This window comes from Diplotaxodon limnothrissa, linkage group LG18, assembly GCF_057381915.1.
Source record: "Diplotaxodon limnothrissa isolate DT_005_m linkage group LG18, D_limnothrissa_male_GT1.1, whole genome shotgun sequence".
Lineage (NCBI taxonomy): Eukaryota > Metazoa > Chordata > Actinopteri > Cichliformes > Cichlidae > Diplotaxodon > Diplotaxodon limnothrissa.
The window spans coordinates 38,852,411-38,879,980 of record NC_140613.1 but is presented as its reverse complement, the minus strand read 5'-3'; the positions used below and the strand labels follow the sequence as shown (position 1 = coordinate 38,879,980).

At 39.6% G+C, this 27,570-nt stretch overlaps 1 protein-coding gene across 2 annotated transcripts in view; it reads right to left on the bottom strand.

Moving 5' to 3' along the window:
* LOC146614157 (myosin-7-like) overlaps positions 1–21,445 on the bottom strand; it is a 33,803-nt gene extending 12,358 nt beyond the window's left edge. The window contains exons 1-37 of one of the 2 annotated variants that reach the window (XM_085377994.1): positions 21,245–21,445; positions 20,526–20,669; positions 19,290–19,446; positions 19,177–19,204; positions 18,987–19,092; positions 18,525–18,617; positions 18,353–18,416; positions 18,155–18,253; positions 17,951–18,054; positions 17,661–17,799; positions 17,472–17,590; positions 17,193–17,342; positions 16,931–17,101; positions 16,530–16,839; positions 16,370–16,449; positions 16,073–16,278; positions 14,976–15,099; positions 14,751–14,887; positions 14,391–14,646; positions 14,071–14,313; positions 13,789–13,965; positions 13,547–13,692; positions 13,361–13,451; positions 12,890–13,279; positions 12,688–12,814; positions 12,486–12,604; positions 12,185–12,381; positions 11,158–11,341; positions 10,772–10,937; positions 10,558–10,682; positions 10,154–10,462; positions 9,869–10,072; positions 9,483–9,779; positions 9,273–9,377; positions 8,973–9,068; positions 8,750–8,884; positions 8,446–8,508 (exon numbers count right to left, since the gene is read on the bottom strand). In XM_085377994.1, coding sequence (XP_085234120.1) covers positions 8,488–8,508; positions 8,750–8,884; positions 8,973–9,068; positions 9,273–9,377; positions 9,483–9,779; positions 9,869–10,072; positions 10,154–10,462; positions 10,558–10,682; positions 10,772–10,937; positions 11,158–11,341; positions 12,185–12,381; positions 12,486–12,604; positions 12,688–12,814; positions 12,890–13,279; positions 13,361–13,451; positions 13,547–13,692; positions 13,789–13,965; positions 14,071–14,313; positions 14,391–14,646; positions 14,751–14,887; positions 14,976–15,099; positions 16,073–16,278; positions 16,370–16,449; positions 16,530–16,839; positions 16,931–17,101; positions 17,193–17,342; positions 17,472–17,590; positions 17,661–17,799; positions 17,951–18,054; positions 18,155–18,253; positions 18,353–18,416; positions 18,525–18,617; positions 18,987–19,092; positions 19,177–19,204; positions 19,290–19,446; positions 20,526–20,669; positions 21,245–21,445 — 5,820 coding nt within the window. In that variant the 3' untranslated portion in view covers positions 8,446–8,487. Of the gene's footprint in view, positions 1–200; positions 294–376; positions 483–1,524; positions 1,553–1,648; positions 1,806–1,891; positions 2,036–3,177; positions 8,509–8,749; positions 8,885–8,972; positions 9,069–9,272; positions 9,378–9,482; positions 9,780–9,868; positions 10,073–10,153; positions 10,463–10,557; positions 10,683–10,771; positions 10,938–11,157; positions 11,342–12,184; positions 12,382–12,485; positions 12,605–12,687; positions 12,815–12,889; positions 13,280–13,360; positions 13,452–13,546; positions 13,693–13,788; positions 13,966–14,070; positions 14,314–14,390; positions 14,647–14,750; positions 14,888–14,975; positions 15,100–16,072; positions 16,279–16,369; positions 16,450–16,529; positions 16,840–16,930; positions 17,102–17,192; positions 17,343–17,471; positions 17,591–17,660; positions 17,800–17,950; positions 18,055–18,154; positions 18,254–18,352; positions 18,417–18,524; positions 18,618–18,986; positions 19,093–19,176; positions 19,205–19,289; positions 19,447–20,525; positions 20,670–21,244 lie in introns of those variants that run through there. The other variant, XM_085377993.1, reaches the window with a different exon arrangement.
* Between the last annotated feature and the right edge of the window lie 6,125 nt (positions 21,446–27,570).

Sequence of the window (27,570 nt, the reverse complement as noted above, 5' to 3'; positions counted from 1 at the left end):
AAGTGTAACTAGTAAAGTGATAAAGGTGAGCCGCCCCACATAGATTTCAATCCTGAAAATCTGGGATAAGGGTAACACTCCAAGCATGAGTTTCTTTCTGCCTGATTACTGACTAGTCTAAACTCAAGACAAATAGATACAGTACAAGCCTAAGCATAAAAAAACAATCAAATGAGTTACTGTTATCAACAAAACTTTACAAATCTGGAGGAGTTGTCATTCCTGATGGTTTTGGCATTCCCAAAGGCCTCTAATGCCGGGTTAGCCTGGATGATTTGATCCTCCAGAGTACCCTAAGAAAAAAAAAGCAAAACCTTTATTCAAAACACTTACACTGCAGGAAAAGCTCTACATCCTGTAAATTGAAGATTCAAACCTTCTTCTCAGAGCCTGTATCCTTTTTCCCACTTCCAGCTGCAATGCTGGCAAAGTACTGGATGACTCTCTTGGTGTTGACAGTTTTCCCAGCACCAGATTCTCCACTGAAAACACAAATAGAATGATCAAACAAACAGGACACATTATTCTTCTGGCTGTTCCCTGCACGTCCAGTATATCCACCATCCCTCCTGCGCACATGTTCAAACCATCTTAGTCTCGCCTCTTTAACTTTGTCTCCAAGCTGCTTAGCTTGAGCTGTGCTCATTTCTAATCTCGGCCATCCTGGTCATTCCCAAAGAAAATCTTCGCATTGTCAACTCTGCCACCTAAAACTATTCACCATACCATACATCATAGCAGGTCCTTTTCATCCATCCTTTTCACTCTTGCTGCAATCCTTCTGTCACAAATCGCCCCTGGCTCTCGTCTCCACCCACCCTGCCTGCACTCTGTTGTTCGCCTCTCCTGTACACAAAAACATTGCTTTGGATGGTTGACCCCAGGTATTTAAATTCATCTGCCTTCGCTATCTCTTCTCCTTGCATGTTCACCTTTCCGCCTGTCTCGCTCTCATTCACCCACACCTCTCCAGACTTTCTTCCAAAGGCTCCCACTTTCACTACAGATGACAGTGTTGCCTGCAAACGTTACAGTCAGCCTGTCCCTCACCAAAGCAAGCCAGAATGGACTCAGACCCTATTCCCGTTGCCTCGCCTAGAACTCAAGTAGACAATCCAGTCATCTCTATAATAAGCCACCCTCTCTCACTGTACTTGATTTGTCTATGGCAACAAGTGAAAAGCGCTATATGAGTTCATTAGAATATGTAATACGTATTAACTGTTTTAGAGATATTAGCGACATTTTAAAGCCTTCTTTTGAATTTCTTCCCTATTAAATTAATGAAATGATGCCAACATTAAACCTTTCCAATATACCATACTAAGATCTTCTGTTCAAGGACTTCATTTACATACTAAACTGACAAAGCACCACTTAAGCTAATATTCCTGTGGTTAAGTAGACCATCGAGCATGTCAGCAAAAACTGAAAGGTTTCCAGATGCCACTTAGTACAATTCTCACTGTATGATTTACTGTAATTGCCAAGATCAAACATACAGAGTCAAAATGAATGACTTACGTGATGAGAATTGACTGATTTTCTCTGTCTGTAAAAGAGCAGGACATATAAGTATTTTAGGACAACTCTTACTACAAAATCTTATTTTAATTTCAACATGCTTCAACAATGGAAGGTAAATTACCAGTTAGCATGTACTGATAGGCATTGTCAGAGATGGAGAAGATATGAGGAGGAGCTTCACTCCTCTTCTTTCCTCTGTAGGCAACGACCACCTCCTGGTTGTAGACTGGCAGCCACTTGTAGGGATTGACAGTCACACAGAACAACCCAGAGTAGGTCTGATAGTTGGTGAAAAGAGAAGAGCAAAGTGTTAAACACGTAGAATTTGTGGGAGGGCAGTTAGTGTGTTGTGCTGTCAGCTCACGTAGATCATCCACGCTGCGTAACGCTCTTTGAGGTTATACAGCACAGCTGGTTCATGGAGGAAGGTGAACATCGCCATGTCTTCAATTTTATCGAACTTTGGCGGGTTCTGAGGGTGCACATCGCACTCCTTCACTGTGACAGTCTGCAAAAAAGGACACAGTAGGTCTTAATATGGACTTATTTCCAAAATATTGTAGGAAGGAGATCTATCAGTCTAGGATGAATTATGCCAAACAGTTTGAGAGGAAAAGAAGAAAAGCACAAAACGAAGAAAAGCATGTATAACCCAGTTAAGTCGGTTCGGTGAACAGGAGTACACTGGAGGACTGCTGTACCTTTGACAAACATAATTAATTATGGCTATCCACTTTAATGTGACAGTACAAAATTGGCTTGTTAAAAAGGTTGCAAAAGTACCCATTCATTACATAAATGCACTCATGGTTGGACTGGCTCTTGTCTAGTCTTATTGTTGACTCAAAGCTTTATCCGTTTCATGTCTTAGAGTTAACCAGCTAGTCTGGAAGTTCTTAATGCAGATCCTCACAGCTGCAAGGCTACAGTGTGAACTTGTTGGAGTCTTTTAAATCCACTTTGTATAAGAACCTTAACATTTAAGGAAAAAATAAATATTTTACATATTTTCTTTGTGTGTGTGTTTTAGCCAAACAGAGGCTGTAAAATAGTAAATGTCTTATATAACACTTTTCTACTTCAGCATTCAAAGCCTCATTCACCGATTAATACAAGCACTTTTTCTACACCCAAGAAAAATCTAACTTTCACACACATCCATACTCCTGTGAACACATCAGAGAGCAGCTTGGCGTTCAGTATGCCCAAGGATATTTAGGCATGCATACTGGAGACTGGAGCAGCCAGGGACCAAAAGCCAACCTTCCAATTAGTAGATGACCTGCCCTACCTCCTGAGCTACAGCCACTGTATGCTGATATTGCATCTCAAAATATAGAAGAAATTATGTAAAGCTGTACCTTTTACTACTTGGTCCTAAAAATGGTACACATAATTACCTTGAGGTGTCAAAGTTTATCCTAAGTGGAAAAAGGTTGATTGAAATATATTTTTATTGTACTCTTGCTTCTGAGTGTGTTTGACAAAATAAACAAAATTCAGCTGTTGAGCTCAGCTGTGTCATGGAGAAAAAGACTGTTCTGGTTGTATCTATACTACATTTGTTAGAGGAAAAATAAGTTCACACCATTTTGGTCTTAGTTAGGAAACCAGCTGTATGAAGAGCAGCTGTGCCAACAAATCACTCACCTTCCCTTTCTCAGTCTGAGCAGTGACTTTGTCCCCATCACGGCTGGTGATCGAAGCCTTCACATATTCATCACTGGGGTCAGGAACAAAACACTCCTTCTTCATGTCAAACGGGCGAGTCTGGGCCTCCAGACGCTCCCTGTCTGACTTCCTCAGGTAAGGGGCCGCTGCCCCAAATTCTTTCATGGCAGCATCACCCATTTTTCACCTTGTGTACAACAAAAAGGGACAAATTACTTATGCTGCAGATAAAGATTTTTCTTTTCCTAAATTTTTTACATAACGTTATATTTCCATTTTTCTCCAGTGTCCATTTGGACACACGCTTACCTTTATCCTTACTGAGAAGACTGAGGTGTACTGGTCCTGAGGAAAGATATAATGGAAAATGGTGAGACTGGTCTGCAGCACAGATAAGCCTATAGCATCAAGATCTAATTTCTCTGTTTGTGAGCACCCGTCCTCACGCCTTACCTTGAGATAGAACGGTGACCTGTTGGAGTTTCACCATGAGTTCTCCTTATAAGCAAAGCCCCTCTGCCAAATATGGAGGAGGGCTTTAAGGCCCAGGAATGTTTTTGTGTCTGGTTGGGCTGGGAGTTAGTGAAGGGAGGTGGTTAATGAGTGGTGGAGGGTAATATAGAAATCAGCGGGATAGAGTCTTATCAGTGATGGAGTCTCCCAACGAGGCCATATTAGGAGCTCCGTGCATGCAGTGCCGTGATTAATCAGCCAGGGGACCACAATTCAATCTTTAAATAGACATGGGGAGGAATTCCTCTGTCATCATCCCTTAAGTGTGCTTGTGTTGCAGGAACAATACATGTCGTACCGAACAGAGGCATCCTCATTTAAGACAGGCAGAACTAGCACAGGGTGAAGAATGTTTAAATGTATTTAAATGATGTGTCAATTACACAGATCCTGCAGGGGTCTAAAAACTCTTACCAAAAATGTATTTTATTAAAACCTTAAGATGTGTATATATTCATCATAGGACAGATACTAACAAAAAGCTGTTCTTTCTGCACATCACTGTTATACATGGTGATTAAATAAAATTAGATAAAAAATACAAAGATCAAGAAATCTTTATTAAGGCCCTGCCCACACATACATGAGATTTTCAAAAAAAATCTGTCCTGTCATCAACTTTTCTAGAATATTTTAGACTTTTTGGATGAACTCTTGTACTTGGCGTGCTCTTAGTAGTGCTATTCTTTTTTTTTTTTTTTTAATAAAAAAGGAATTAGAAAACCCCCCCTGTTTTAAAACCCCCTATGTATGTCTGTGGAAGTGTAGTGTAAGACAAGTAGATGACAACACTGAATTTATCTTTTTTTTTTTTTTTTTGCTAAAATTCAGAGTGGAGTTGATTTAAGTGAGTTATTATGTATCAGTTTTGTTTGTTTGTGTATTCTTTGAATAATTTAATCTGATATGATCAGAAATAAGTGAGTTACAGATTGAAACGTAAGTAAGTCAGCTTGAAACCCAAGGTAGTTGTAGTGTCTAAAACCCAACTATAAACTAGGTGTGAAAAAAATAAAAATAATAATAAGTAGTAATAGTAACTAATAATAATAACTTTAACAATGAAAACTAACTGAAGCAAAATTTTGTACTTACGAAATATAGGTAATTTAGCAATTTAAAACAATTATTGTGTAGTTTGTAGTATCTGCTATAAAACTAGCAAAACAAATATGTGATGCAGCCAGAAGTAGTTTTTATGTTTTATCTATTTTTCTAAAGATTGTGCAAATTTACAAAAACACCCTTAGATAACAATAATTACGAAACCCACCAAAAACAAACGCTAACTGCAATAAAAACTAAAAACTGAAACAACAGTGGAAACAGAAATGAGAAAAAATTTGAAAATAACCCCAAATAAAGCCTTAGTGAAAAATGTGTAACCATGTAATCCCTACTTAGAGCAAAAAAGCATCCTTTGAATATTTTCCCATCCCAAGGATGTTGCTGAAACACAAAAGACGGCGCACAACGTATCTGGGGAGATATTTTAGAGAAGTACGTTATGTATGGTTCTCAATTACTCTAGGAGCTTAGGGAAAGGCATCGTATTGTGTGTAGTTATCACAGAATGAGCTTTGTGGTAACAAAAACAGACATCACATACTGAGTAAGTCGGTCTAAATAAAGAGCATAAGCATTTGAGCTCAACTAGGCAACAAGGGCGGAGTAACACAGACAGAGGTCTGCCACAGGTGACATGCTTGAGATTCATTGAAAGGCAATGATGACACCACACCAGAGGGCTCAGCATCGCACTGAATCGGTCGTGTTGTGCAAAGGTTACTGTAAAAGGCACCTCCCATTATCAGGCAGCAGCTAGCAAAAGCTGGCCCCATGGTTACAGCCCCGTTTAAATGGCATTGTAACTTTGAGGACAAAGATAACTGTGTGAAATTCCTGCCGAGAATGCGGCACTTGATCGAGAAGAACAGCCACGGCTTTCAGGGTGCTGCTATTGCTTGCAGCCAGGATCAACTGTAGCAGATGATGGTCTCACACTGATCTCAGTCTCACATAAATCTCCTGAGAGTGACAGATATTATCCGACAGCCTATCAAGTGAGAATGGCCCTGCTTCTTTGTGGAGTCGGAGCTTAACTGCCTTCAACATTGTAGCACGATTTACTTTAGGTCATAATAATGATATGATATGTACAATAACAAAGAAAAAAAGAATGCATTAAAACTCTGTTAAGTATAAGACCTGCTGATATATAGTCCCATTAAATGTCATCTGTATAACTTTAACAATATAATACTGTTTAATAATGTGCAACTTACACACATGCATACATTATGCATAGCACTCATCACAGCCAGCCACTAGCACCAGTAATAACAGCTCCTCGAAAGGTTAAGAGATAAAAGGAGGGTCAACAGCTGCTGACAAGAGCTGAGATTATTTCCATTCTGATAACTTCCCCGGCCCTCTTATTGGCAGCTGGCGTCAGCTGGAAGTGAGCGATTCCATGCCCTGCTAAAGAGCAAGTGGAGATAACATCAACCTAAAGGTCAAACGTCACTGAAATATTTCTTTATGTCACAACAAATACACATTGTCACCACATACACTTAATTAAATACAAGGTTGGCCTTGGGCCCAGAGGACGTCCACACGACAGGCAGCTATTGTTACAAACTGTATCAGTGAGTATTATGATTTTTTAAAAGAAAAAAGCCCACTTACATAAAAACAATGTTTTTAATGTGCTTTACTCTGTATTTCACTGTAGAGTATTTATAAAAGTGCTGTGTAAATAAAGTTATCACTGCCATTGTGGATTAGTTTTGCAGTCTGTCTAGATCTGGAACCAGGAATGTTTGGAAGAATTTCAACAATGAAAGATCAGATGAAATTAGAAGATTAAAAAATGAGAAGATTCTATTGAGAACTTCAAGGTACAGTCTAATATATGGCTTCATATGTGGTCTAATTACAGAAGCAGGGAATTGCTGTGTCATTCATGGCTTGTTTTATTCACTCGAGCGTGAGCGCCGATATCTTGTTAATGACACTGATAATCTTCAGCGCATGCTGTGCTGTATGTGGTGTGAGCAGAGGTGTGAATGTGCTTTCATTAGCTCATAGACAAACTTCTGTACCTGTGAGCCCAAACAAGGAGTTAAAGATATGGGATGTAATAAGAGAAGACAAAGGGCTCCCTAAATTTCACACAAAGGGATTCTGGGGCCTCCCTCTCCTCCCTCCTCCTCTCCTGCCTCATATCAATATTTAGTCTCCAGCGGAAACAACAACCACTAAGACCTGACAGCAGCACCAAGGCAAAGCTCTAGACAGGTAAGATTAGCAGTTTCTGTAAATGATAAAAGCAATGGTGCCTCTACACCATTGCAACTATTAGGGATCAGAAACAGCTGCATTTTCAAATATTATGTTCAAGACACTGTAAAAAAAAATACATTAATTGATTAAAAAGTAAATAAACCAACAGAGTCGAACCTGCTAGATTAAGCATGAAGATCCTGACATGCAGTTTGTATTGCATCCCATTGTGTTTATCTTTCTGTCGATGTTTGCTTGTTAATCCTCTGGAATTCTCCCCAGGCCTTTGGAACAGACAGACCTGGGCAAGGATTCACTGACCAGCTGCAAGTGATTACAGGCAGTATTACAGTAGGTCCAAGTATGAGCACTGGTTTATGTTTGACCTTGAGGTCCAGGCTCTTGGGCTTTCTTGACCTCTATTTTAAGAACATGAATTTTGTTTTTTCTCTCGCCTCTTTTATTTATCATCACTATCTCACTATTTAACTTTTCTATTCTTTCCTACTTCTTCACTCGACTTCTAATTTTCCCATTTAGGCCTAGAGCTTGATATATGCCAGTGCTTTGGATTTTACACCATAGCACATGTGTTAGCGTGACATAAAGCTTTCCAGTAAAGAACTACAGACCTACATTACTTGCTTTTAATGCTATTGCAATAGCCAATATTTTGCGAGTGTAGACAACTGCTGTTTCCTTGTTTTCACAGCGCTGACAGAATCTGTTCTGAAGCCTCTCCTTATCGCATTTTATTAAAAGTGATTATTGTTCATGGTGTATTCCCCTCAGCATGGTCTGGTCACTTTCACTATTATAGATTTAACTGAACACTTGTCTGCATTTGTAATTGTACACTGGTGTGCTCTAATCCAGTGTACAATTACAAATGCAGACAACAAAGCTGAGAAGTCGAGATTAACCCATCCCCAACCACACCCAGGTGCTTTCAGCTGTTGGACTGACCCGAAGCAATTCTCCCATTTATCATTTATCATATATCTATCTACAGTAGCTTGTGAAGCCTTGTGGATGGGCCTGTGTCTAGAATCCAACTGGGATGTGTCATGAAACCTAAATGTGTACCAGCCACTATCCCATACCTGACTCATGGTTTATGTTATAATCTACTTCTAAGATACTTATTTACTGTAAATGCAAGTGAAGGGAGGACACCTTCAAATGTATTTTACATCAATATTTTTTAGCATCTAGAACATTGTAGCTGCATTTTCACCATTAATAGGTATATCTACAATTTTATGTTTTTAACTACCAGTTAATGTACTACTGCATTATATTGCATGTGTTAGAGGTCATTCAAGTCTTGTACAATTTGTCATGAACCCACTTTGAGAAAAACAGAACGAATACAATGTTGTGCAACAGCTTAATGAGATTTTATTAGCACTGCAGGTTGTAAATAGTGATAGTTGAGGGGATCTATAACACACAGCAGACAAAGGGGTTTCTGTTGACTCCAAAGCTTCACTCCTCATCAAACCCTTTCTGTAGCAGCCGGGGGAGGTTGGAAAAGAAGAAGAGAAACAGCTGTCAGGGCTCCAGATTAGTGCAGCTTTAGTGCAACAAAGCAACTATATATATATATAATTACAAAGTGATATCAACTGACAGAACACATACTCTATCTGTGCTAAAGAACGAACAGCAGAGCAGCAAAAGAGTTAAATGCAGCCACTAGAGGGCAGCACGTGTCAGGGTCAGATGCTGCAAAGTGCATGTGTCAAACCTTGGATCCGACATCGCGGCTCTTGGCACGAAGCTTGTTGACCTGAGACTCAGCGATGTCAGCTCTCTCTTCAGCCTCCTCCAGCTCATGCTGCATCTTGCGGAACTTGCCAAGATGAACATTGGCCTGTTCTTCCTGTTAAGGTTAATGAAACAAACCTGAGTATTTGGAGACAGAAGACGACACCACGTGTAGACTTCACCTCAAACATTACCACACTTACAGCCTCCTCTGCAGATCTTTTGTAGGCTTTAACTTTCAGCTGCAGCTTGTCCACTAGATCTTGAAGCCGCACGATGTTCTTGCGATCTTCTTCAGTCTGTGGAAATGAGAAACAAGGTTACACATTTGGCCTGTGAAAGACTGGCAACCTGTTTAGGGTTTACTCTGTAAGGGCTCTGTCAATCACTCCCATAACCCTAAAGCAGATAAGTAGTGAAGAAAATAAATGGATGGATGGTTTCAAACTTACAAAAAATGCTTAATTCAACCTGGGAAAAGGATGCTGATAGTTTCCACAAACCTGGTAGGTGAGTTCCTTGATGCGACGTTCATATTTACGCACCCCCTTCACAGCATCACTGCTTTTCTTCTGCTCCATTTCCACCTCATTTTCAAGCTCCCTTACCTGGTTGGGGACATGAAATACAGATAACTCTCCAAAGAATTTCTTTCAAGAATTGAAAAATTTAATTTCCCAGAAATAACACAGATATGTAAAAGAAGTGCTCACCCTGGCCTCGAGCTTCTGCACCTGCTTCTTGCCTCCCTTCATGGCGATCTGCTCAGCTTCATCCAGGCGGTGCTGCAGGTCTTTGATGGTTTGCTCCATGTTCTTCTTCATTCGCTCCAGATGAGCGCTGGTGTCCTGCTCCTTCTTCAGCTCCTCTGCCATCATGGCAGCATCAGTGATGGCCTTCTTGGCCTTCTCCTCTGCATTCCTGCACTCCTGCACTGCCTCCTCCACTTCAGTTTGAAGCTGGGATGTATCAGCCTCCAGCTTCTTCTTTTGGTTTATCAGGCTGGTGTTCTGCATACAATAAACAAAGACAAATGATGTCGTATGATATGCAGTACCTTTGGTCAGCAATTTAATATGAACCTTTCTGTCTGTGTCACCTGTGAGTGCAGTAGCTGCACCCTCTCTGTAACATCCAGCAGCTCTTGCTCTGCAAGTTTGCGGCTTCTCTCTGTTTGCTCCAGAGCTGCTCTCAGCTCCTCCACTTCAGCCTGAAGCAGGGTGTTGCGTCGCTCAACAATGACAATGTTTTCCTTCATATCATCACTGGCTCGCAGAGAGTCGTCCAGCTGAAGTTGTGTGTCCTAGAAAAATGTTTGATCCTCTGGTTATAAATAATCCATTACAGAAATAGAAACATGAGAAATAATTACTTTTTAGTTTACCTTCAGATGCGCATGAACAGCCTTAAGCTGTTTCTGGGCCTCGGCTGCCTGCCTGTTGGCCTGGCTTAGCTGGATCTCCATCTCATTCAGGTCTCCTTCCATTTTCTTCTTCAGCCGCAGAGCCTCATTCCTGCTGCGAGTCTCAGCTTCAAGAGAGCTCTGCAGGGTGTCGATGGTCCTCTGCAGGTTTCTCTTGCTCTGCTCCATCTCTTCATCCTTCTCGGCCAGTTTACGCTCCATGTCAGCCTTGATTTGGTTGAACTCAAGCTGAGCTCTTAGAATCTTGCCCTCCTCGTGCTCAAGAGAACCCTAAGACGGTCGTGAAATCACATTTTGAACTGTTCTTTTTAAAGTTATAAATATATATACATAAGAGACTGGAGGATATTAGGTTTTAGTCGCACCTCTGCTTCCTCAAGGGCAGACTGAATCTCACTCTTTTCTTGCTCCAGCTGCTTACGGACCTTCTCCAACTCATGAATGGTTTTTCCCCCCTCACCAAGTTGCTCAGTGAGGTCAGAGATTTCCTCTGTGTATGAAAGTGGTTGTGTTCAGTGTACTTTTCTTTTGTACCTGTATGTGTGTGTGTGCATGTGTTGTGAATGTGCGTTCAGTTACCCTGAAGATTCTTGTTCTCTCTCTTCATGGTCTCCAAATGTTCAAGAGACTCTTCATAAGAGTTCTTCAGTTTGAAGAGCTCAGTGCTGAGAGACCTGGCCTCCTTCTGGGAGCTCTCCAGCTCACACTGACACTCCTCAAACTTCTGTTTCCACTCAGAAAGAATCTGAGATAGACATTGAGATAGAAATGGTATGAATTTAGGCTTAAATCACTGACCTCTCCATAGTTTCCCCTGTATCTGCACTGTAACAACTCTTAGACAAAGCAAGAGGTAGTTATTTGTCACAGACATGCCAGGTTTATAGTTCAACATGAAGAACAGAAAGCATGATTTTAATGATTAATGTGTTTGCAGTAGTTTAACGATAAAATATGAAAAATACTTTGTCAAAGTTTCTTTGCTTCTTGTCCAGAGCAGCAGCAGCAGCATTAGACCTCTCTACATCCACCATGAGATCTTCAATCTCATTCTGCAGCCTGTGTTTGGTCTTCTCCAGAGAGGAGCATTTAGCATTCACTGCTTCAACAGCCTCCTCAGCGTCCTGCAGACGCTGAGCCAGCTTCTTTCTAAAAGTGAAACACAACTGTTTTTATATTTTGGGCCATTATTTAGTTATTGAACATTTGTACTCTGTAGCCTTCTATAGATATAAAAATCTATCGAAGGCTTGCAGACGTACGTATGTTTATGCTTGCTTCCAATTACATATTAGAAGCTTGTTTTATTTTGTTTTTGCCTGAAAGGGAGCTTCAGGAACAACACTTTCCTTTCAGAAAATGTTAGATTTTACATTTGTTCAGGTGACCACAAGAAGTCAACTATGTACGCGGCATTTTTTAACTTTCGAATATAACCAACTAGTATTGTTGTTTTTCTGTCATTCTGGGCCAACGACACCCAGCAAAGGACACCACGTGCACTGTGGACATTGGGGTGTATGCTCATTACTTGAACTCCTTGATCAAAACGGCTCAAATCAAAACATTGAAGACGTAATTATCGTCATCACAGCTGTCGCCACTCAGCAAAATCTTCTGCACCAGCGTTGGTATTGGAGAAAAAAAAAAAGCTACAAAAAAATTCCAACTGTTTTCAAAGTTTCCTCCAGAAGGTCTCGCCTTATCACGTATACCTTCTCTACCTATCATCTGGAAATCTCAGAGCTTCTGTACTGATACATTATTGAAATGGCACTGAAGATCAAATACTCGTGTCTTCAACCCATCCATGGTACCCGCGCAGCAGGTTGTAAAAATTGGGACGTGCACAACATGCCATGCCACCATTTGATAGCAAAAAAGGTATAAAAAAGGCCTTAAAGCAGGTGGTCCTATCTTTACTGTTCTTCTTTTGAGCTCTTTATCATATTTCACAGTTTAGATTAATATTCTTGTTTGTATTTAACTTACTTGGCCTCTTCTAGTTCTTCAGTCCTCTGGATGGCATCAGTTTCATACTTGGTTCTCCACTGAGCCACCTCAGAGTTGGCCTTGGACATGCCACGCTGCAGTTCAGCTTTAGCTTCCTGCTCCTCCTCATACTGCTCCCTGAGCAGGTCACAGTCATGGCGAGAAGACTGCACTGCATGGGCTAATGCATTCTTGGCCTGGATGGATATATATATATATAATATGTGTATAATGGGGGCAATTATCTTGCAGCTTGGGTTTTTATTTTTAATTTATTTGGATCTATACTAGTTTTGCATACCTTTATTTCCTCTTCTAGCTGTCTCTTTATATCTTCAAGTTGTTGGTTATAGGAATTCTTTCCTCTAGTCAGCTGAGAAACGAGAGATTCTTTCTCTTCCATCTGTCTTAAAAGCTCATCTGCAGAGGTTCAAGTTCATTATATTCCATTGTTTTGTATTAAATGCGTATGACATTTTAAGTGAACACAGGATAATACAAACCATTCTCTGCTTGAAGCTTGGCTTTCTGAGTGGTTAAGTCACTAAGGGATCGTTGATATTCATCACACTTGGTCCTGTATTCATTCATTTGATCCTCCAAAGTTCTGCAGGTCTTTTCCAGTGTAGTCTAAATATAACAGTTCACAGACAGTCTAGATGTTAATCTGTTATTTGAAGTGACCAACCACATTTTTAAACTTACCTTAGACTTTACAGTTTGTTCCATATTGGAGACCACATCATCCAGCTCCAGTCTGAGCTCACTCTTCTCCTTCTCCAGTTTCTGCTTGACTCTCTGCAGGTTGTCAATCTGCTCTCCCAGCTCAGCAACACTGTCGGCTTGTTTCTTCCTGAGTGTGGCAGTAGTGGCTTCGTGGTGCAGAGTGGCCTCTTCGAGGTCTCTGCGCAGTTTCTGGAACTCGGCCTCCCTCTTCTTGTTCATCTCAATCTGGGCAGCTGTGGCTCCTCCAGCCTCCTCCAACCTCTCACTGATCTCCTCCAGCTCTCTGGCCAGGTCAGCTCTCTGCTTCTCCACCTTGGCTCGAGCAGCTCTCTCTGCTTCGAGCTCTTCCTCCAGCTCCTCTACACGAGCCTGGTGTGAGAATAACATGTTGAAATGAGTCAGTACTTTAAAAAATACAGTTAAGACAAAAAACAGTGCACATTTTGTCACCTGTAGCTCTTTCAGTTTCTTTTGCAGTTGAATAATGATGGCCTGTTCATCTTCAACTTTGCTGTTCAGCTGGCTGATTTCAAAGTCTTTCCTGCAGCATTTTTTCTTGTCAGTGTTAGGCAACAAAACAGTGTACATGGTATTCAGTGATGATACTGACTGAACAATGTTGAGATGAATGCTTACTTTTTCAGACGCTCCTCCAGCTGTTGCTTGTCATTTTCAAGATCCATCACAGACTCCTGGGTCAACTTTAGATCTCCCTCTAGCTTCCTCTTAGCTCTCTCGAGGTCAATTCGAATCTTTTTCTCTTGCTCAAGAGATCCTTCAAGCTTATGGCAAAACGAAATATTATTGCATTTCTGAATAGCTTAATCCCCAATATAGTGTCATCTAAGTAGCATAATTTCAAAAAGTTTATATTTTACATCATCCACTTGCTGCTCCAGCTTAGCCTTGGCCTTGGTCAGAGTGTTGACTTTGTCTTCCTCACTCTGCAGGTCATCCAGAGTTTGCTGATGAGCTTCCTGTAAAGCTTTCTTTTCCTTGGTCAGCTTGGCAATGATCTCATCTAAAGCAGCCATCTCTTCAACAAGGTTCTTGACCTGTTGCAGGTAAATGATGGTATTACAAATTCTGTGCACAGCTTAGACACATGACTCTTTTTCATACCCTTGTTGTCAGAAATAGAAATATCAAATTAGTCATACCTTGTTCTCAGTGGCATGCTTCTCTTTCTCCACTTTAGCTAGAGTTAACTCTAAGTCATCGATGTCTTTCTTCAGCTCGGAGCACTCGTCCTCCAGCTTCCTCTTCTTAGCAGTCAGTTCTGCATTCATCTCCTCCTCATCCTCCAGCCTCTCTGTCAGCTCTTTGATTTTGGCTTCCAGCTGAATCTTGCTCTTGATCAGCCCCTCACATCTTTCTTCAGCATCACATAGATTGTCTTGTTCCTACCAAATAGAATTCTTGTTAGTGCTCACTTTAATGACACATTTAAAACAATATATAACTATGGTGTCATTCTTACTGCTTGAACTTGGAGCTGCAGGTCATTCTTCTCTTGGAGAAGAGTCACCATTTTCTCCTCTAGTTCCTTTCTTCGAGCTTCAGATTTTGCATAAGCTTCTTTGAGTTTTAGGAATTCTTCCTTCATGTTGGCCATCTCCTTTTCTGCCTCAGCAGATCTCAGCAGAGGTTTGATCTTGAAGAAAAGCTTCATCCAGGGCCAATTCTTAACCCCCATGAAGGCACGTATGTTCCACTGGATTACTAATAAAGCATCTCTAGAAGTTTTTTCAAGTAAATTAGGGATTCAGTTAAGCATAAAATCACAAAACAATAACTACTGAATGTTTAATGACCAGTATCACGTGGCTGTAGAAGATACCTGCGTTCCACCATCTTCTGATACTCAATGCGAGACAAAAGACCACGGGATCTGGCTTGAATCGCTGTGATGATTTTGGAAAGACGCTCATCTCTCATCTCCTCAAGCAGACCCAGCAAGCCAGCCTTGAAGAACACCTAACAACAGCAATGGGTTTTAAGGTTGCAAAATTCTGTTTTTATTTTTGGACATTTTTACTGATATGAGTAACACCTGAGAAGATACCTTTGTATGCCCAAACTTGTATTGGTTGTGATCAATATCCAAAGACCCAAGAAGTTTCTCTGCTCCTTTCCTACTGTCTATGAACTGGCCTTCGGGAATGGCAGCAGGATTCAGGATGCGATATCTAGAAAATGATGTAAACTTGTGCTTATAGTGCAGTGGAAATGCTATCAAAGTTTTGAGATACCCCTACTGAAAGTAGAATGAAGCACACGAGTGTTTTTCATATTCTCTAGTCTAAGGTGTCTAATATATCAGATTTCTTCTTGTATAAAAATATTTTACTGCATAATTAGTAAAAGCAAAAACTTCAATACTCTGAACTCATGTAATTTCATAATGGAATGTCTGATTCTTTCTGAATTGGTGTGAGAGTCAACAAGAGGTCTTTATACATGTCTGAAAAACAGAATGTGAATTTCTTAATGTCTTAGGTAAATTTACTACTTTCAAATATTTTTAAGTATGAAAATCTGTGCTTTTAATGTACTCATATACTTTTCAACTTTTTATTCTTTTTGAAAACTTGACGACATGATAATTATTGCTCATTTGGAAGCATTTTTCTTTATAGTTTTTCAAGAAATTGAGTACGGGTTTGCACTAAAGAGCTTAAAGCTAGCAACTTAGGTAACTCACCTAGCTTCTCCAAACTAAATGAGTTTTTCAATTTTTCAATCTTCAAAGACTTACCATGGATATTTTAGAAATACATCTGTAAAGATTGTGGCTCATTGGGGTTGGTTTAAATTACAAATGAAACATACTTTAATGTGAAAAAAAATTCATCTAACCAGTTACTCATGAGCTCCTATCAGTCAAAGCCTATATGGTGCCCTTTCCAGCAATCTTTTACAGTTTTGTTTTGGGATTTTTTTTTTGTTAATTTAGGCTGCATATCACAATATCTGTCAATGTAAATATTTTTGCAGTAAAATATTTTACACAAGCACTAGTATTGTTCTTGACAGCACTAACAAGATCCCATTTCATATATTAGACATTTTAGACAGTATGAAAAATTGTTTGTTTTTCTTGTGGTCTGGGTATCTCGCATGTGGGAGCATTTCCAACCTGTGATCTTAATGAGGTAATACCTCTGCTTGAAATCTCCATAGAGGATCCTGTTGGGGAAACCCTTTCTGCAGATCCTGATGCCTTCCAGCACACCGTTACAGCGCAGCTGGTGCATCACCAGAGGGTTCTCCATGGCCCCTGGAGTCTTGGTCTCGTTGGGGATGATGCAGCGTACAAAGTGAGGGTGAGTCGACCTCAAGTTGGTCATCAGCTTGTTCAGGTTCTCCTTTAATGAGGTAAAACAGATATTTAGAAATACTAATGATAGTTGCATGTAAAAACCATTTAGTCCAAGAAATCTAAAACATAAGCAGTACCCTGTGAAGAGCAGACACTGTCTGAAAGGAGGATCCTTTTTTCTTCTTCTCTTTTTTTCCCTCGACAGCTTCAGACATAGCTGTTGAGAAAATATGTGTTGTTAGTACTAGACAAGAAACCCTACAAATATCTTCAAACTAGATATTCAGCCAGGTGTACCTGAGTCAGCTCCTGCATAATTTGCAAACAGAGTTGCAAGAAGTTTGAGGGTAGACTTTTGGTACAATGCCACAACAGTCTCATTCAGAGGATCCTTGTTCTTCACCAACCAGTTGTTGATATTGTAATCAACAGTTCCAGCGTAGTGAACCAGGGCAAAATGAGCCTCTGGTTTTCCTTTGACAACTCTGGGCTTCTGGAAGTTGCTGGATTTTCCCAGGTGGTTGTCATAGAGCTTAGCTTTAAAGGTGGCATCACTGGCTTTGGGGAACATGCACTCCTCTTCAAGGATGGACATGATACCCATGGGCTGCAATTTATGAGTGAAAGGGCAAAATATGAGTTTTGTTTTTTTTAAAAAACCATATTTGAGCTGAACATGTAATAGTTCAGGGTCTCACCTTTTCAATCAGGTCGATACAGGCCTGCAGATCCATGCCAAAGTCAATGAAAGTCCATTCGATGCCCTCTTTCTTGTACTCTTCCTGCTCCAGTACAAACATGTGGTGGTTGAAAAACTGTTGCAGTTTTTCATTGGTGAAGTTGATGCACATCTGCTCAAAGGTGTTGAACTGTAAAGAAAGAAAGAAAGAAAATGTATTCAATTTTAATCATTCTGTACATATTATGTTGGGAGAGATGCAGTTTACTGTGATTACTCACATCAAAGATTTCAAATCCGGCAATGTCCAGCACCCCTATGAAGTACTGGCGAGGCTGCCTGGTCTCCAGTGACTGGTTGATTCGCATTACCATCCACAGGAACATCCTCTCATAAACAGCTTTTGATAGAGCACCAACAGCATAGTTCACCTGTGGAATGGGAACACAAGGACCATACAAGAAGCCACAAAGCAAGGAGGGTGTATTCCTCATTTTTGAATCTAAATCTAACCATTTAAAGATAACTGTATTGAAATATGCCTTCTCTTATTCTCTGACCTGGGCCACATTTTGTCCTTTGGTGACCCACTCGTTTCCTACTTTGACTCTTGGGTGACAGAGACCTTTGATGAGGTCGGCAGAGTTCAGGCCCATCAGATATGCAACTTTGTCAGCATCTGAAGAAAAAATAGAATACTTTGATTGGTTTGATTCTGTGCCAAAGTGCCAAACAGAACCACACTGTACCTTCAGTGCCATCAGCCTCTGCCTGCTCCTCTCGCTGCTTCTGCTTGAATTTCATGTTACCATAGTGCATGATGGCACCAGTCAGCTTGTACACAGAGTTCTTTTCCTCTTGCGTAAAGCCCAATACATCAAAGGCACTCTGTAGAACAGCATACAATAATGTCTCAACATCCTTAAAGTGAAAATATCACTTTAAGTAATCGGTCCAAAACTTCTACGGTGCTCTATAAGACCAACACCTGGACTTATTAAATGAGAGGTTATAAAATAGCAATAAGTGAGAGCCTGACATCTGTTGCCATGAGTTCCTCAGCGTCATCAATGGAGGCCACTTGGGTTTCCCCCTGTGAGATGAAGGCATAGTCATAGGGATTATTGGTGATCAGCAGCATCTCTGGAAGACACATGAATGAATGAAAAAAGGTGATAAAGGTGGGCATGTGACAATATAGAACCTATGTTTTATATTTTTTTATACCGTTCCATGCACTAACCCAAGATTTCAGGCTTTTTGTTGGACAGAATCTGGTAGAAGATGTGGTAATCTCTCTCTGCCTTGAGCTGGAAGATCACACGAGACTTCTCCAGAAGGTCTGACAAACGTGAAGTAGAAGGTATTTGTGTTAAATATACTGTGTGACTGTTTGACAAAATAAATATTATATAAGTGTTGAAAGAATGTTTGTTCTTACATGTTTCGATATCAGCAGAGGCTACTTTTCCCCTGGTATCAAAGTGAATTCGGATAAATTTACCCTGAAAAGATAATATTTGCATTTAAAAACCTTCCTCTTACTGACTAATTCCATAGAAACATAATATTCACAATACTCATGGTTCAGTTTTAAAATATTTGCCACTCACAAATCTGGAGGAGTTGTCATTCCTAATGGTCTTGGCATTGCCAAAGGCCTCCAGAGCAGGGTTAGCCTGGATAATTTGATCCTCCAGGGTGCCCTGTCATAAAGGAACACTGTGGTTGTTAAATGTGTGAATATTTAGAGGTTATCTCTTTTTTCTTTTTCTTTTTCTTTTAATTAAGAATCTCTGCTAGCAGATTATATGAAATCAGGAGAAACGTTTGTAGTCTTTGCAGGTCTTAAGCCATCATCATTGATGAGAAGCAATCCAAGCCTGTCACCCTGGTTAAAAGTGAAAAATTCTTTTGGTTAGTGTCAATTAGAATATCTATTTCTCTACTTGTTGTCCATGGTTACCCTGAAGAACAATTTTAAAAAGCCTAACATGTTTTGATAACATAGTGTTTGAGGTACTTTGCATTTGCATTGATGATCTCTTGGACCTAAGACAGAGTTTACTGCTTACCTTGTCCTTGACATTTGCGTCCTTCTTAACACTTCCAGCCGCAATACTTGCAAAATACTGGATTACTCGCTTTGTGTTGACGGTCTTTCCTGCACCAGATTCTCCACTGTAATTGCAAAGTCACTCATCAATACGTAAATGCACCATATTGTAGAATAATGTTGTGTTGTGTATCCAAGACTTTACATACGTGATCAGAATTGACTGATTTTCACGGTCTGCAAAAAAGTACGTTTGCAAAGGTTATGTCAGTATATGTCCCAAAACTTAAACCAAACTGTATCTATTAATATCCATCTGTACCTGCCAGCATGTACTGGTAGGCATTGTCAGAGATGGAGAAGATATGAGGAGGTGCTTCACTCCTCTTCTTTCCTCTGTAGGCAAGAACCACCTCCTGATTGTAGACTGGCAGCCATTTGTAGGGGTTGACAGTCACGCAGAACAACCCAGAGTAGGTCTGAGAATATAAAGAAAACCATTGCTGTTAAGGCATAAATGAATTTCTATTTCTAATTTAAAACTTTTTGTTTGGATTTGCTTCAGGCTTTGGACATGCCGCTCATTTGATGGTAACTCCTAGAACATTGTTGTGTCTAGATTCAAGATTCAAGGTCTTTATTGTCAATGCAGTGTACTAAAATGCCACTTCACCCCAAGCCCCCCGTGGTGCATTTATAAGAATATAAAAAACATATCTAAAAACAGATATGAGACTAGAAATTACAAATAAGTAATAACTCACTAAATTTGGGTAAAGTTAAGAGATAAAAAGTACTATTACTAACTATATCTATGCACAATAAACAAAGACAGGACAGAGGCAATATGAAGTGGCCATGTGCAATTACAGTAAAGTGAGATGATTGTGCAGTAGGAATGAATACCAGGTTCAAGTTATGAGTCAGGATATTGTACACAAGACAGGACGAAGACGTGCAAGATGCAAAATGTGCAAATATAGTATAGTTTAGATGTGTTCAGTAACTATGTGACTGAGGTGTGCAAATAAGCGTATTGTTCCTAGTTTGTAGTAGATTTGTGGAAGTTTTTGAGTTTTTTGGTGAGTATTGTAAGGTGTTTTTAAAAGTGTTTGTGTTTATCAGTCCTTTGGTGGTAGTGAGTTGAGGGCTTTGACTGCTTGGGGGGAAAGCTCTTGCTTCTATGTTAACATTTTAAGTACATTCCTAGTTAATGGAATACAGTATTTGCTAAAGTTAGAAAAAATGAAGCTTCTGAATATTTCTGGCAGCCCCCAATATCAAGCTTAACCACAGTTCATAGGTCATCTTCGTGCCAACGTTCCCCAGCCGATCGCTTATTGCTTCCCTACAGTTCTTACACATCTGCTATCCTCTTTGCAACCCACTTATACGCAATCTCTTCAGTTTCATGCTGTGTCTGATTTAATCAATGCCATCTCATTCCTGTTCTTTTCAGAACATTTTGCTGCTCCTCATCTGGTGAAAGCACCAGATGTAAATGACTGCAAATAGGTTTTACCAGGTTTTCCTTGTTTTTGACTTGCTAACTACTCACATAGATCATCCATGCTGCATAACGCTCTTTGAGATTAAACAGCACAGCTGGTTCATGGAGGAAGGTCAGCATGGCCATGTCTTCAATCTTGTCAAACTTTGGAGGATTTTGTTGCAGAATCTGCGAGTCTTTGACAGTCACAGTCTGGAAGGAAGAAAATAGAATGTGTTTTGATGATTTGGGTTATGAAACCAAACATTAACCTCCTGTTGTCTGTGTTACCTGCTTGTTCTGCCCTGTTATTGTCAGCATTACTTGTGTAGTGTTACAGTGCATACCACAGGCTGTCATTGCCAGATGGCAGCAATACCTCGCTTCATCACTCAGCTGCTCTGTGCTGTGAGCGGAGACTTTAATTGCACTAGTAGACAGGCTTCCATTTGAACTTGTCCTGACACTCACTTAAGGACAACACTTTAAATCATTCATAGATTTACACTCAGATTATCACTTTCTCCCAGACATGCACTCATATGCACTCACATCTAATGTGTTTCCTGTGCTGCTCTAACTGACCTGGTTACTGGAGTGGCTCCAGTTCATCAAAATCACCTGATAGATTTAGTTTTATGGTACAGAGTGGTGTACTGAACGATCAAGTGGACCAGGCAATCGATTGCCTACCACTACAGTATGTAAGGTAGGCTAAGTAAGATTATATTTGACTTAACCGCAATCTCACTGTGCAAACAAAATGCTAAAAACAGCAACGAACTAACCTTCCCATTCTGGGTCTCTACAGTGACCTTGTCTCCATCTCGGCTGGTGATGGTTGCCTTCACAAACTCTTCTACTGGATCAGGGACAAAGCATTCCTTCTTAATGTCAAAAGGACGCGTCGAGGCCTCCATACGTTCCTTCTCCGACTTCCTTAGGTACTGGGCAGCCGCCCCAAACACAGACATCTCTGCATCCCCCATCACAGCACTAATATACATGCAAAGAGTTGGTTCAGAGCTTGATACTTTTTCTTTCTTTTCTTTAAAAATTTACTGCACTCCATACTTATGCAAATGAAAATCTAACTTATTTTCTTTGTCCAAACCATATATAGAATTTCCACTGATGGAAATATATAATTGCCATATAATTGACTCTGTAATATAAGTTGTTATAAAAAGAAAGATCATTTACCAGTGGGTTCAACTCAGATGACAAGTGAGCTCAGACTTCACTGTATGAAATGATGATTCACCTGCAGTAACCAGAGAAAAAGAGTGTTTAATGAGATTCTGCAACATCCTTTTGGGTCATGTAAATGGACTGGATCTTATGAAGTGCTTTTCTACAATACTTAAGCACTTAAAGTGCTGAATACAACGTGTCTCAGTCACCCAAGTATTTTTTCTACATCTTAGTGCTTTCTATCTAACATTCACACTCAGATGGGAGCAACTCGGGGTTTAGTCTCTTGCCCACTTTGGCATGTAGCAGCCAGGGATCGAACCAGTAACCTTCTAGATTAGTAGATAACCTACCACAGCCATACAAAGTACACCAGTCCAGTGTTAGCTAAGTGTTAAATAGGACCAGGAGACCTTATAACACCACATTTAAACCTGTTTAGTTTAGACAATGGGAAAATAAACTATGATAACAGCATGCAAAGTATAACCAGACTTACAGAGGCCAGGTGAAGAGAAAGCAGCTGGTAGACCTGCAGGCAAAGCTGGGATCAAATATATAACCCCAGATAACCCTACCTTACAAGGCCAAGGGCACCACCCTGACCTGATAACACACACACACACTTGGTAACCACCATCATTTTCATCACTTATGACAGGGCTCTCCATGGTCATGAGATCATGTCTGGCTGCCCTCTCTGCTTGTTTGTCTCCACCTCTCATGTCCAAATAATGTGATTTTTGGGAACACCGCCAGGAACTTTCTGCAGCATAACTCATCTGTGACTCACCCAAACATAGCTTCTCTATCTCTAATTCTGCCACACTTTTTTCCTGTCATCTCTTGCACTGAATTCTTCTTCCAAGTGGGGACTGGTCATGGATGGAAACCAGATTCCATTTACTGCCTGGGCAGAAGGGGAGAAAAGGACAGAATGACACTTGAAAGGCACAAATTGCCACCATATTTACTTATAGTCTACAATGACTCAGTCATTTTTGCCATGGGCAGTGCACTTCCATAGCTTGGACTTTTCTCCTTGTCAGCAGTCCAACTTTCAGCAGCCCACAGAGCAGATGGAATCTTAGCAAAACATTATACAGTTTTCACCCAGTTAGGCACAGTTTGCAGGTTGTCTTAAACACATGTTTGTGTTACACACGAGACACAATAATAAAGGAAGTTTAAAAATACATCACAGATGTCATTTCTAAAATACAACTCAGAACCGTTCACACTTGTCGCGAATGATGTTCATAAAGACTCGTTACAGCTATGCACTTCAGAGTGCACAGCTCTGCACACAAGGTTGATACCAGCGACTGAAAACAATCTAAGGGAAAGTAATTTCAGATTAAATGTGGGCCAATAACCATGTTAAGCTGAAATAGTTTCACATGGAATGACAGGCAATTTGAAAACAGACCTGCTATAGTATGAGACTAATATATGTCGGACTTTCAGATACTCAGGAAAGTGTGTCCTTTCACATTTTTCTCAAATTTGTTCATGTTTTAGCTTTTAGAATTATATTGGATCAGTAAAAAGTGAAATTGGATAGTATTAAGTCAATTAAAGATTGAGACATGCATTGCTAAAGACTTGAGCCACCCCGTTTGTTTTAACACTTTGCTTATTTTTTTGTTATTTTAAAGGCTCGTCGTGAGCAACAGGTTTTTAGGCTTTCTGAAGGTTTAGACTGCTTTGTTAGTTTTTTTCAGTCAAGTCATTGTAACAGACTATTTTCAAAGGAAAGTTATTTGTTGTTGTTGTTGTTGTTGTTAAGCCGCTGAAGACTGACCTATGAATCATTCAAAGCATACAAAAGGCACCTAGCTCAAGGTGATTTCCAGTGAGCTATTAGCTGATCCACTCTGCAGTCCCACCTGGAAAGTGTCCGATTGGTAACAGCTTCATTTTTCAGTCTGACAATGATCCCAAACACACTCCCAATGCAGTAAAAACATTGGATAGAAAAAACACGCAATGAACACTATCAGTCATAGATCGGCTTTAATCTTGTGCATGACACTGTATACATCTTTTTTGGTCTTTACATTTCCAACACAGCCCCGTGGGATTAAAAAGCTTTTCCAAGCCCTGAACATTCTGTTTTTTGTTTTGTGGAGTGTGGAGTGAATCTGGTTTTGACAGATACAACTGTTTCAAAAGATTTGTGAGATTGTGTGAGAACAATTAGAAGTTCATATAGTGCCAAATCACAACAGCAGTCAACTAAACATGCTTTATATTGTAAGGTAAAGACTTGACAAAGCCAATCAAAGGGGCACAGAGAGATTGATTTACAGCCTAAACTCCAGGAATTAAATGACCCCCTTTGATTCTAGGTGAGGTTGTTTTTCTGGGAAGAGGTTGGATTTAGTTTGGTGATTCAGTAGTGGTCAGTGTTTTGGAATGACTCACTGAACCAAAGCTTGTACTGATGGTGAACAATTGACAGACGACTTGGAGCCATGGGCTTCTAATACACTTTCTAATAACAGTTTTATTTTTTCAGTTATTATACAGGAAGTTCCACTTTTGATTTTACATGTGGTTGAATCTTCTTCACACTCACAGTTTGTAGATTATGAATCCTTATAGATGATGATTATACTGTAAAGAGAGAAAGCGGGAGCGAGAATGACATTTGTATATATGAAATTAAAACTTGAAAATATTTAGAATGTTTAAGCATGAGCAAAATTACATTCAAATAAAATTTTCAAATATGTCTAATTAAATTCTGAGTACACTGAAAGATGTTTGAACATTAACCTGTGACTGATAGTAATACTGAAATCATCCACAGGATAGCCTTCTGAACACTTGGATTTTAAAACTGCAATCCTGAAATGTTCTGTTTCTTAGTTTAATTTGAAAACATTTTGACACCTGGCCATATGCAAATCAATGCCAACAGAGGAGGCTATACTGCATCACCACCTCAAGGATTTTAGTTCCATTCTTATTGCAAGTACAAAAACATATTTCTGAGAGTATTGGTTGTATTAATGATATTGTGTCTGTCAGTTCAGGCAGGGTATTATTAGATGCTATTCTTGGTAGCAAATTCTTACACCCATCACACCTCACTGAAGTGATTTGTTGGTCTATTTAAAGCCTCTCACAGCTGCATTCATTCTGTGAAATTCACCCCACCCCAAACTTCCTCTGCTGTAGTCAGACTGTTTTTGTAATCACCACAAACAGATCAAATGGATTTTACAAAGACAGACTTTCATTTTAAGTTTATGATTCAGTCACTATAGAGCAAAAATAGGTGATTTTTTTTTTTTTTTTTTTGAAGACACCCACCTGGCAACCTGTGCAGCTGCTTTGCGACTGAGTTGCCCAAAGCCTGAGAGTGACCAGTGAAATAATTCAATAGAATCACCGAGCATACACAGATATATCTTAATCACAAGGAGGTTGCTTCCTATTTTTGCTCAAATCACACTAACTGCAATCGTTCCCAGTCAAGCTTTGCAAGTATTACTTTTTAATTTATAAACTCCAGATCTGACAGATGCTGAAAAAAACAAGCAAAAAAACTACCCCGACCCCCCCACCACATTAAAAACAATCACCAAAGCAGGGGACAACTACGCTCTCTTGACCTGTGTAGTGCACTCTATGTAGTATTTTGCATTGTAGTAACTGTAGACTGGGATTTCTAATCGATTTAAAGGTTTCAAGTGTATCTGAGACCAGAAGCTTTGAAGTTTTCCGACTCCCATTTTGCAATAGGAAAGGATATTGATTCATCCATTCTGGAGAGTGTCCTGTATATTTTAGACAGTAATTTGGGGGTTTTGAGATAAAGGAATTGTACCACATTTTCTTGTTTGCAATTTCACTTGATTAGGCTTAAATTTCGTTTTCAAAATAGATTTACTTTTTTGACATTCAACAAATCCAGTTTTGATAATCCATATTGTTTAACTAATGTATCAAATAGAATAAAGTCTATTCTGTAATTGGCTAATGGGTTCTGGGTCAAGACAGTTTAACTACAGCCAGCTTGAAGGCCTGTGGTACATAGCCGATTATTAGAGATAGGTTGATCATATTTAAGATCGAAGCATTAATTAATGGCAGGACTTCTTTGAGCAGTTTTGTACGAATGGGGTCTAAAAGACCCGTTGATGGTTTGGAAGAAGTAATTATTGAAGTTAACTCAGAAAGATCAATTGGAGAAAAAGACTAAATGAATATCAATGGTGCTGAAAGTAGCTGTAGATAATATTACATCTGTGAGATGATTATTAGTAATTTTTTCTCTAATGGTTAAAATTGTATTTTTGAAATTCATGAAGTCATTACTAGTTAATGTTGAAGGGATGGTTGGCTCAACAGAGCTCTGACTTTTTGTCAGCCTGGCTACAGTGCTGAAGAGAAACCTGGGGTTGTTCTTATTTTCTTCAATCAGTGATGAATAGTAAGATGTTCTGTCTTTGTGGAGGGCAGCAAACTATTTCTCCAGGCTAAATGATGATCTTCTAAATTTGTGATACACCATTTCCTTTCCAGATTACGAGTCATCTGCTTTAAGCTACGTGTTTGAAAATTATACCACAGAGTCAAGTACTTCTGATTTGAAGCCTTATTTTTCACAGGATCTAGTATTTAGAGTCATACGAGGTGTGGAGGCAAAGTTATAAGCAAGATAATCAACCTCTGTGGGAGTAGCATTCAGGTAGCTGCTCTGTGTTGGTACAGGGCATTGAAGATGATAAAAGTGAGTGGATTATATTCTTAAACTTAGTTACAGCGCTTTCAGAAAGGTATCTACTGTGATGAAGTCTACAGTCTGACATTAAAGACATTAAATTTAGTGACCTGCGATTGACGTAACCGAGTGTCATTACTGCCAACATGAATTATAATTTTATTGGAGGATGATTTTACAAAACCAGTTTGGTCAGGATGTATTAAAAGGGGGTTATCTTCACTAATCTTTTTGAGAGAGCTTTGCAGATTATTTTAAGTGATATTGGGCGATAGCTGGTAGGAAATACAGGGTCTTCCTGGTTTTAGCAGGGGACAAATTTTGGTAGAATTCATATTTAGTGGTAGTGTGCCATTTTCCTTGATTTCCTGCAACATTCCATGGAATACTGGTGCCAGAATTGTCCAAAATTCTTTGTAGAAATCTGCTTGAAATCCATCTGGACCTGGAGCCTTATTATTGGGTAAACAGTGGCTTCCTGGAGTTTTCCTCATGTCAGCGGTAAATCCAGTGCTATTGCTTGACTGTCTAATAATTTCAGAAGGTTTATGTCAAGAAACATCAAGAAACTGATCAATTTCGTCATTGGATGGGTTTACAGAAGTGAATATAAAGTCTTGTAAAAGTCTCTGAAGGTGTTATTTATTCTTTTAGGGTCATATACTGTGTTCCCAGATAAGTCCTTGGTCGTTTTTTCTTTCTTTATTTTCACTTTCTCTGGTTCACTTAAGATCAACCTGATTTATTACCATGTTCAAATATTTGCAAGAAAAGATTTCATATTAAAATTTTCTGTTAATAATTTTATTTAATTCTAGATTTGCTGTATGTATTTTGTTCAGCATTTCCTGTCACAGGCAGGAGACAGACTTCTTCTAAGGATTTGATGATTTCTTCTAATTCCTGAATACATTTGTTTACTCTTTTCTTTTTATCTCATGAGAATGAAATTGTTTTACCTCTCACCACAGCTTTCCCTGCTTCCCAGAGAACAGATGCTGATGTTCCAGGCACATCTTCACCGTCTAAGCCCAAAAATATTCCTGACAACTCTGTCAGGACCTCCTGCCTTTAGCCTCACTAAAACAAAGCTGACACATCCACAGGATTCAAAGAACGAATGAATGAGTGAATGAATCTTTAAATTTGTCTGCTTGATATACTCAGCTAATCATATGCACATCA